An 11,837-nucleotide genomic window follows, 5' to 3' on the forward strand; every position below is an offset into this window, starting at 1 on the left:
GTTGTTTATGCAAACATTTTAAATAAAAATCTATTGAAATAAAAACTGGCTCATAATGATGGAGGGCATGTCAAGGTAGAAAGTTAGTAGTGTAAGTTAGTAGGCTGACATTTTGGTCACTTGCATGCCCACCAGCCTACCTTTTTATGCAAAGTTTTACAGGGAAGCAAAGCATAATAGATATATTACAGCAGATTAAGCTGTAATGTCCGATCTCTGCTCCTAATGTGATTGGAATGGGAAGAAAAGAATAGACCAATAAACAGTTGTTCTCTTAGAATGTTTTCTACTTCTACTAGGCGGGCAACAACTCCTGATATAGCCGTACAGGTATTTTGATATTCAGTGCTTAGTTGCTGACAAAATTTTGCTTCCTAAACAGGTCACAATATTTCTATAACATTTGAACCTTTTCCAAGCCTTTTTCTGACCTTTCGTTAACATGTGTTGCAAATTTATCATCTAATTGCCTTTGGTCACCATGAACAGTTACAGTTGTATTAACCTATTATTACATGTCTTTCTGCTCGCCCCAGGGATACTGCAGGTGGAATCAAGGCTTCTAAATATAGAACAGATCTCAAAGGAAGGACAACAACACAGTAAACTGTAACTACATCAACATCATTATCTTGTTAATGAAATGAAGGTAAATGTGTGTGATACCTGAGATATCTCTGCTAAGTTGAATGTACCTAGTGTAGGAATGTCTGATTGAAGATATAGAATGTGTTACCCTGGGCTAGTGTACAAGAGCATCATTCATCAGCACTGGACAGCTCCTCCCAAAATGTAACTCCCACTAACAGCTCACTCCTGCCTCTCCTCCCATCCTCTGCTTCCCTCTTTCATTATTGCTTTTCTCCTGTCCATTCCTTACTGTGTATATTGCTACAACATCCTTCTCACAGATGGCTGCTGCTGACTTTTCTGCTCTCTTTGCAGGCTGATCCATTAGGAAGAAAACACTCTTAACCTCTCTTTACCCTGCTTGTTTTATTTTACCCATCATATTGGCATTTTGCAGAGGTTGGACACCCTCAGCCTGTTGTGATTGAAGCTATCTGAAGATGCTGGGCAAGGATTACATGCTTGCTATCATTATTGTTAATTATGATGGTAAGTTGATTTAATTATACAGTTTACAATTACCACTGATCTCTTAAACCGTAGCATTATGCACAAGAAGTGAATTTCCTAAATCCATTATTAGTTAAAGATTTGCTGTATCTATGCAGACTTTCATGATGGCTTCCTGGAACATCAGGTGAGATGCACAGATTACTGTACATGTACTTTATACAAACCCAGCACTTACTTTCACACATCAATCATTGACTGTATCACTTTATCTAAAAAAATGTGTTGAGTTTCAAATTTCAAATCAATGGTGTACAACTGCAGTCTAGGAAATAGTTTACTTTATGTTTATATTTTCTTCCTAGTCTATACCTTCATTTAAAATTTTAACAAGGAGATTTGGTGTTTCTCACTGAAATGTAAGTTTAGGTCATGAAGACTGATGGATTTTAGTTTGCAAACCTGTATAGAAATATTACATGTAAAACAAAACAAAAGTTTTATATTTGTTTATGAAAAAGTGTTATTATTTTGTGGGAAGGTTTCTGGCAGGTTTAGACCTCCCTTGACATCTCAGAAAATCTGGTGACACCACTTCTGCATTTTACATTTTTGTAGGATTTTCTATTCTTTTTATGTGATGCAAAATTGTATGCAGGAAGAGGTAAATGTCATGCTGTGAAAGGCTAAGGGGAACTACAAAAATAATCTTATTATTAGCAGCCATACCAGCATTCAGTGTATCATTTTCCTACAAAGATCTACCATATGCTGAAATATCAGTGAACTATTCAAGATTATTCTGCTTAAAGTGCATTGCCACCTTTAGGAAAATGTTATATTCAAAGATGAAAAATTTCTGTCAACTATTTAAATATTTATATCACTTGTTCCATTAATCATCAGGTTTTTAAAGACATTGAATGCTCACGTTTAACTTGTTGCCAGGGTAGTCTTTCCAAAACCATCCACTATAATTATTAAAGTAAATTTAACCTACAACGACCTATCCAGAACTCCCACTTGGAAGTAAAACTGCAAAAGTTTCCACCAGAGATGTTTAATATAAATATAAAGCGGAAAGGGCAATACTACAAGTAGATAACCAAGGCTAACAGAATCAATATTTTAGGTAGGTATAAAAAAACTGCATAGGTTTCTGGGGTCATGCCAACACAAGTTGTGAAGGGCTAGGGATTGTGGATAATGACATTCATTGGAGGTGGACCTCTTTAATTATGTTGGCACCAGCTTTATTGGCAAGCAGCCACCTTATTTTTGGCTGAAAAGGGTAACCATGTTTCTAAATAAAAATATATATATACATGTACATATTTATGTGCATGTTTGTGTATGTGTACATAATATTTCTTTTTTGCCGAATGCATTTATAGCAGTGGCATGTACATATTTTTTATTTTACTATATAGAGTCAGAGGCCATAAAAATCTGGTCTGATTTTGCTAGTTTCTGCAGAAATATATTGAAATGTATCTTATTTTATTCCATTTTACAGTGTTACCCTTTAAGTGTCTGTACATTCATCAATATATATTTTAGGTTTTTATTGTTAGAAATACATTGATTGACATAACCAGAAAGTGGCAGTTTTACTGTTATAAGCTAAAACAGAAACAAAATATTACAAAAATACAGAAACAAACACAGCCTTTAGTAAGGGTCAACTTATGAATTGTTGACCAAAATATGATAACATTACAGACCACACTTTTTTCAAATGTTTTTATGGTATTTTCCCAGGTCCCCTAAAGATAAAAGGATCTGACCATAACCAGTTATCCATGCCACATTAAAGCAAGGTTATATTCAATGTACAGTCTGAGCCATAAATAGCATGTTGTAGGTCACTTGTCAAAGGAGACCTGTGTTTCAAAAATGGAGGTCACCAAAAAAACCACAGAATTAAATAACAAAATTAAGACTGTATCTTATTTGTTTTATTTTGTGTTATTTTTTTTAATTATTGTGTATTTTTTTTTTTTTATGATAACAATATTGGATGAAGTCTAAGCTGAAAAACAAGAAAAACAACTTGATTTGTGCTGCTACTATATTGCCTTATTCTTTCATTGCTGGTGTGCTAGCAAGTGTGTGGTACAAACCATGTTTATACTCAGTTTATCCCTTTCCATAAAACCCCAGGCAACTAGTAAAAGTCAGGTGCTAATTAGGTGGCCACATCTAAATCACATGTCCAAGGCATAGTATGGTCATCAGATTCCTTCTTCTTTTTTTTTTTTTTTTTTTAAAAAGGGGGAAAACCTTACAGGGCATGATAATTAAAAAAAGACAAATTGTGTTTAAATACTTAAACACTTGGTCAATGTAAGTATAAAAAAATTATAGAATACCTCTGAGGGGTGGGGGAACAAAAGTGGGTCCTCTGGGGGGTGGGGGGTTCTCTTGGCTCCTGTTTCTAGAGAGAAGGATTTTTAGGACATGGTTGGACTTGTTTTTTTTTTTTTTTTAAAGAAAAAAATTGTGAATCAAGTTGCAGTATTAAAATAAATCGTCTGTCTGGTTCAGTCAGACAAGTAAGCGTGTACTCTGATGTCCTGTTTTTTAATAACCTTTAGGTCTTTTTAAGATTACTTGGAACATTGGTGATTCAGGCAGGTGGTTGAGAGACAGGCAATGTAATGCAATATTTGTTCTTACCTGCATGATCACATGTGCAGCTCTTCTTTGGTTGGCAGTAATAGCCGTCAATTTTGGCTTTCCTTGCACATACCGAGAATGAATGATTTACCACGCTCCTGCATGACATTCATGTTATTCTGGTCCAGCCAATCAAGCTGGTCGAATGTCATGCATAAGATGGTGGCGCCCTGTGACGGCGATAGGGTTCAGTTGCGTCTTAATGTTCATTGATAAGATAATCAAAGAATATGTCGATAGATAAATAGGTAGTGAATAAAATAAGACATTTTTATATAATAAAAAAAAAAAAAAACCTTTTGCAAAAAAAGAAGAAACTCAAATGGTTCTGGTCTGGCTCTGCTAATCCTATCTTTTAATTATAATACTAGATCTTGTTAAAGGGTAATATTATCTTTTAACCTGCAAATAATCCTCAACTGTAAATCTTATCACTGTGTGTTAAGCTAGGTACACACTTGCAATAGTTATAAAACGAACGACTAACGATCATGCATGAATATTTTGAACGATTGTAATGTGCACAATTCTGTACATGCTGTAACGATACGATCGTTCAAATGTAATCCACCAATAGTGTACACACGCTAGATACAGTCGTTTGAAGGTTGCAGGAAGTGACATGTGGCCGCTGGTCAGTCATTGTGCACTTTTTTTGTTAACGATTAGCGGGCGATAGGTCGTTAGTCCTTCATTTCCAACGATAATTATTGCAAGTGTGTACGCAGCTTTAATGTTTTAAATACCTTAGCATGATTGTGCATTACTCTTCCTGTACTCCTGCTTTATGCTTCCTGCTCACAATGCAAAATCTTTGAGTGTGCATTGTCCCTCTTTGACTGATATCTTATCTCTTATCAGCTACCTAACAGCTGTTAGGGTCTTTCACATGATGCATATAGTTATTGCATTGCTTTACACTGTCATGCCTCATCAGTATGCCTGCTTATGATGTATTAGTGAAAGGTTTGCACAAAAGAAGTTCTGTAACCTAATAAATAAATACCCTGCAAGTTAAGACCCTATTTTACATATCCCATTGCTTGTTCATGGAATCTCTACATCAAGCTGGATGTGTGAAAGTTTTCTGCTGCCTAAAGTGGTTTCATCTGCAACAGTAATAATAATTGAAAGACTGTCAGTGCACAGCAGGAGATGCAGCCACCTGAAACATGCAAAGTATTGTTCATTGTACTGTAGAGATATTTAATAATGAAACATGGCAGAATAATTAATTGTTTCATTTAATTGGAACTACAGTTTGATCATTTTATCTGCAACTGTTTTTTTTACCCCTTTATTTAGTTTCCAGGAGAAATCCTTCCTTAGAACAGCCTTCTATAGGCATAAAATGTTATCCTTTGGGAAAACCCCCAGTGTGTTTTCATTGCTCAAAATACTGCAGCCATTCTGTAATGATTTCCACAGAACCCTGATACATCTTATAGTGGTCCCACTAAAACAGCAGAATTTTACTGCAGGAGTTTCTGCTGTTAAAGTTTAAACTGCAAGGCTAGTTTACAGAAAGTTTGAATATTTAAATGATCTTAAAAACTAGACAAAAGAGCATGTTCACTGGGTTTTTCTCTTCTAAAAACTCCTGTCACCACATCATAGTTTTGTGCCTATCCAAAGGTAGACAAGGTAAAACCTAAAATAAATTAAGACAAAATAAAGTAAAATAGCAGAGTGCATCTGAGGGCAGCAATTCATTTTAGTAAAATAAAAACAGAAAAAAACAACTTGTGGAGGCATTACTGCATGGACATAGGGTTTGAGTGATTCAGTCCCAGTTTTTAATTTTGAAATTCGGTGAGTCATGTACAGTATCAAGTAGGGTGACGTCTGGTATCAGAAGGACTTGATCCTTAGGACTCTGACATGATGATAAGCCCTTCATACACACTTTTTCTATTAATAGAAGTTGGAAATAGATAACTACTTATCAAAGGATACCTTTCGTGCCCATTTTCCATTGACATAAACACAGACAGATACATAAAAATAGATCCGAAGATATTCTGCATTAAAAAATGTACCAACAAAAGAACTGCTTGACCGCACTCTCCTAACAACCTACAATATAAAACAATTGAAGTATCCACTGCACTTAATAAATCTCACTTTACTTTTTGCTTTTATACTAGTGATCAACCATATTACTCTATATATGCAGCCAGTGAAAATGAATAACGTCTATGGTTTATCATACTCATGCAAAAAAACCCAGTAGTTTATAGATTACATGTCTTAACTTCCTGTAAGTATAATCCATACAATGGTGACAAGGGTATAATTCATGCCACACCAATTTGACATCAGAGCCAAACTTAAGTCCTGCTCAGAACATCTTGGAACATGTTGAATCTACTTGTTTACAGTTTTCTTACTCCAGTTGATCTCCATCTAGCCTGATCATTCAACCACTTCGTCTGCAGATCCCTTCATTTACAGAGTTAGAAAAGGGCTTCCCAAAGCACTAGCAACTCTGAAGACATATGAACAGGCCCACAGGCATGGCTGATACCACCAGACTGCTTGGAGGGACAGTGGATCTTTCCCTGTGGTATGAGGTGCTTTACAGTCCATTTCCCCCTTCTATCAGACATATATGATAATGCCCTTCACTCACAACAAATAGGATATTTAGTCAAAAAGTGTTTTGTTTTTTAATTAATAATGTGCTTTTTTAAGTGTGGAAGCTAATAAGGCAGAGCAAGCACAACCCTGGGGTTTAGCTTTAGATCTCATCACCATCACATAGGTTTTGCCTGTTTCAATTTCTTAAGGCACTAAATAAATGAATGCATTTTAACTATACACTGTAATTTATATTATTAGGCTAATTTCAAACATTTTCAGAGTTACTTGTGTGTGACTATGTAGATGCACTCTTAGAGCAGTTTGAAATTGTGGCTATGAAATGACTGAATGGGACGGGCTAGGCCAGGGGTGGGCAAACTTTTTCACTCAGGGGCCACAATCTGTTCTAAATTTTGGCAGAGGGGCTGGGCAGTGGGAGAGTGGGCGGGGTTATGCCATCATGATGCCACTGAGCGTGACGTCATGATGGCATAACCCCGCCCACTCTCCTATCGCAGATCTGAGCCTGCGATGGGAGCGTGGGCGGTTTGTTCTGCCCACTTCCCCAAGCCTGGGATTTGTACAGGGATCATGGTCTGCGGCTCTGGCTTTTGCGGCCTGCCAGCAAGATCAGGAAAAGGACCCAGCTGCGGGGCAGCGGCCAGAGCCGCGGACTGCGACTCTACTTCAGCAGAGCCGCTGAAGTAGAGAGAGAGTTCAATGGGCTGGATAAAAAAGCCTAAAGGGCCGTATATGGCCCGGGGGCTGTAGTTTGCCCATGCTGGGCTAGGCAAACATCCATAAAAGTAACAATGCACAATGTGGGTTGAACATGTTCTAATGATTTCCAAGCTTGAGCTATGTTTGGCTCTGATCTCATATCAGTGTAGCATGAGTTCTAACACCTAGCAATGTCCTTTGTATTCAAGATACTCCCAAGAGTTTATAACATCTTATAAAATAAATTGTGTCAAGGCTTGCCATTAGGTGTAGAATCACTGTCTTTACTGACACACTTTGCTATGGTATCTGTTGACCAAACAGTTTGTTGCATCAATAGATAAAAATGCCGAACAGACGATTTTGTTTTTTTTTCTTATTGAGAACTTTTTTCAAATGATCTTTCTTTGCGTTATTAAGATAGGGACTGATAATAGTTTTAAAATTTTTTCTTCATTTTCATCAAACTAAACATTTTAATTGAACATGATATACAGAGATATTAGGCTTGTTTTCGTTTCTTTTACCTTTGTGTGCTGCTTTGGCAATATAAAAATTCTTCGGACTTTGTATTACTACAATTTTCAAACATTGGTAAATGTATGGCAGGTGAACGCCTGTAACATATTAAAAAGTAAAAGATATTGTGATGTGCTTTCAGGTATATAAAAAAATAGATTTTATTTTAAGGAACATTTGCAAACAGTAATGGGGGGACTTCCATGTTACCCCCAGTATTTTATTTTCTTAAGCACTATGCATGAGGTGCTAAAATCTGTATAGTGTAACTGAATATAACACACATGTAGTGCAATAGTGGTGTTTCTTTTCCTAATAAAGGAGACAGTGAGATACTAAAATTCAAAGTTTTTTTTGTTGAATTATTGAAGCAAGTGTCTGGGTAATGATCAGAAAGAAAAAATGCTATATCATTTAGGGTGAAGCTGTACAGAATAGGGAACACACCCAGGCACTGCAACTGATAATTATTATTGCTGAAAAGATTTGTGTTGTTTCTTTTACCCAAATTTTGTATGCAAATTTTAATATAATTTGTGCTGAGCAGTTTTGCTTTGTTTTTGTAAAACAATGAAGCAATTGAAATGATTTCTTACAACATGTTTTTAGCTTTGTGTTCTGGCTGAATACAACAGAATTAAATTTTATGCCATGGGCATTGGCAAGTGGATTGATTAGAAATGCATTTAAGGAAAACAAACATTAAAATAGGAGTTTAAATTTCAAGAGTACACAGTACCCCTCAGTTTATATTAATTTTATAGAAAACTTCGGTACTGATTGGATGTAAATATTTTATATGTTCATATGTTTTATATACGTTTCATATGTTGAATGTATGAAAAAAAAAAGAAATGACATGGAAACAGTATTTAAAGCAGCATTTTCAGCAATACATACCCTTAATCCAGAACTATACTCCCCAGTAACTCAGTTCTGCCTTCGGAAAGTCCAGAAAATATGAAGTCCAGTATTCTAAACCCTCTCACAGTGAACCCAAGCTATTATTTAAACTCTGGGGGGGGGGGGGGGGGGGGGGGGGGGGGGGGGGGGGGTGGCTGAGGCTTTTGTACACACATCAGATAACTGTCGTATGAAACAAATGGTCACGCTCATCTCAGGTGAAAATCTGACTTGTACAGGGGTCACCCAATGTTGTTCATCAATCTGCCATGATCAATAAATTAAGAGCGGGACTGACCGCTGTGCATGTCAATGGAAAAGAGCACATTGGGGTGCCATGTGCCTTGAGTCTTGCCCTCCCCTTTCCATAGAACAGAATGAGCGCATTCTTACACAGTGCTACTTGTCTGATGCCCTATACCCTGTAACCTGTCAGAACACTACACTAAACATAATTCAATTTGGTGGAGTGAAAACTGAGCAAATGCTTCCTTCTGGCTACATACACTGCAGTACACTCTGCAGACATCAATTTGCCATAATATTCCTTTTAAGCAGAAATCGGGAGACTGTGCCAAATGTACACTCACTTGATTGGAGTCCAGTGACTGCGTTTATGATGAAAAGTGCATTTTTGTTTAAATAAAATTTACTGTGTATTGTGACATATTAGGATTAATTCAGGCAAAATTAAATTCCTTATAAGTATGCATTATATTTAAAATATTTTATTAGTAATATTTTATATTCATGGGGATTTTACAACATGTATGTGGATAAAGAGGGGAAATTAACAATTTACAAAACAATTAGTTGAACATTTAAAAAAAAATAATGACTCACAGGGATGAATTCAACAAACGACTTTGACCCTTTAGGTCAGAATAAAGAAACAGGAACACAATATTAAGTCTATGTGACCAAGTAAAATAGGTTATAAATTCTTATCCAGAATCTTTGGCCATGCGGAGTGCGCCACCAAGCGTGCAATACTGTACCCAATTGACTGCCACCTCTATAACAGAGAGGGGAGATACTCTGATTTAATTTATGAAGCCCGATAGGTACAATGTACCATCACATCACTTTATAGTTAGCCCCTTTGAGTGAGGTGTTAAAGAATATTGAAGTATTTGAGCTCACAATATCCTGCCATTCCTGAATTTCCCATTCTAGCCTGAAATCAGCCTCCCACTGAGCCATATAGAAACGCTTTTTATGGAAATTAAACAAGGCTAGATATACTGCTGGGATTCTCCCTTTTGCCTCAGAAATAGAGCAACAAGACCTTTCAAATGCTGTACTCTTAAAGGATATGATAGAGCTTTCAGTGCAAAATAAGCCTGCTTTAATACAACCGACTGTAGGCAATAGGTAACAAATAAAGTATCAATTTATAAATTATATTGGAAAGGTGGGGACAAGCAACATAAAGGAAGACAGTTGACTTAAGCAACATTTAAAAGTAGAAGCAGCAAGTAACAGTGTCAAAGCAGAACTATGCATAAAGAAAAATAAAAATTGCAATCATACAGGTTGTTTATGGCAGAAGGGTCAGGGGATGAACATACTTACCTGCCTGTTTTTAAAATGTACACTCCAGCATACCTCGGGCAAGGGGTGCCCATACTTTTTTGGATTGCAAGTTACTTTTAAAATGACCTACCAACAATAAAAATGCGAAACATTTATTTATATATTTACCGAGTACACTTTATTTTTAAAATATATATTGTTTACCTTGCATTCCAGAATGAACATGTATGGCACAATACAATTCTGTTCATTTTTGGCCAAAACCTTATGTCTTAAACTGAATGGAATCAGCCAAAGTTGCATAGTCTGGACAGTAGTTGCTAGTAGCCAGCCTAAAACAGATTTCTAAATGATCATCAGTCACGGAGTTTATTTTAAAAAAGGCAGGGCTCCGCAATCTACAGGTAGATCACGATCCACGTGTTGGGCACCCCTTCCCCAAGCTATGAAGGAACCCCTCCATCATTCCTACCTGGCCAATCAATATGGAGACTGGGTAAAGATGGTGTGCCATAGAGCAGGGTGAGTGTAATTACAAATGTAGACAGACAGGACAGGCCTGCCCCTTCAACAATTATCAACATGCCTGCTCTCATTTTTTTGTTTAATGTTTAGTTTCATTTTGAGAATGGACTAACAAAGTTAGCTCAAACAGTGGTGATATTGAGTTTTAATTGAGCTGAACTAAATGTTTGATGTTTAGGAAGATTTGCTCCATACGCCAGCAACACTAAAAAAGGATGCTTCAGTACTGGTTTTAGTTGGCTACTTATTTAAGGGGTAATTTTTCATGCACTACCACCTATGCCTCTTCAAACTAACTTCAGTGCTGGAATTACAAAGGTGCTCTCAAAACATTGTTCAGCAATTTTTAGCTTAGTTGCTCAGCAATTACGTTTTAGCAACGTTTTGTGTCAGCAACATATTCAGCAGCGACAGTTGCTCCTAATTTACCTTTATTGGTTTTACTACAAATCGTTGATAGAGTGAGATTAAATTGCTTGCTACAAATTATTGTGTTTTATGGCACCAATCAATCTCTGCTACAAAATCTCTAGTGTTGCATAAAAGCAGGTGCTTTTATGCAAACTCCATGCAGTATGGCATCTAGCCACTCTGCCATGAAGCCCAGATCAATGGAGGGCCCTTTTGGAACTTAGTCTCATCTTCACAAAGGATTTCTGGAGCACATTGGGTTTTTGGACACCTAGCCCACTAAGGCTTTTCTTCCTTGATTCCTCAGATTGGCCAAGCAACCAGCTCCTAAAGAAGTCCTGGTTGTGCCAAACCTCCTTCATTTGAGAATTATGGAGGCTACTTTAGCCTCACCAGATCTGTGCTTTGCAGCAATCCTCTGAATTCTGCAGGCAGCTTCTTTGACCTCATGGCTTGGTTTTTGCTATGATATACATGGTCAGCTCTGAGGCCCTCTGTAGAGAGGTGTGTACCTTTCCAAATCATGTCCAACCAAGATGCAGAAACATCTCGGCAAGATAAATGGGAGGTACCTGAGCTAAAATGTAAGTGTTGCAAAAGGTTTAAATACGTATGTAAATTTGATATTTCATGTTTTTTTTATTTTAATAAACTTACTAAATTGGCTAAAATTCTGCGAGTCCCATTGAGGGACAGTTAGTGATATATAAACTTTGTAAAGCGCTATGTAATTGTACAAGTTGTCATTATGGGGTACTAAGTGTAGATTAATGAGGAAAATAAAGAATGTAAAGGATTTTAGCATCAAGCTGCAACATACCAAAATTGAAGCCACTGTGTGTGTATTTATATATATATATATATATATATATTTTTATATA

At 36.6% G+C, this 11,837-nt stretch overlaps 1 protein-coding gene across 1 annotated transcript in view; it reads left to right on the top strand.

Moving 5' to 3' along the window:
* Positions 1-841: 841 nt before the first annotated feature.
* Positions 842-11,837, top strand: part of APBB3 (amyloid beta precursor protein binding family B member 3) — a 52,016-nt gene continuing 41,020 nt past the window's right edge. The window contains exon 1 of the mRNA XM_072400695.1: positions 842-1,119. Within this exon, the coding sequence (XP_072256796.1) occupies positions 1,071-1,119 (49 nt within the window). The 5' untranslated portion in view covers positions 842-1,070. The remainder of the gene's footprint in view (positions 1,120-11,837) is intronic.

Source organism: Pyxicephalus adspersus, chromosome 2 (assembly GCF_032062135.1).
Source record: "Pyxicephalus adspersus chromosome 2, UCB_Pads_2.0, whole genome shotgun sequence".
Taxonomy (NCBI): Eukaryota; Metazoa; Chordata; class Amphibia; order Anura; family Pyxicephalidae; genus Pyxicephalus; species Pyxicephalus adspersus.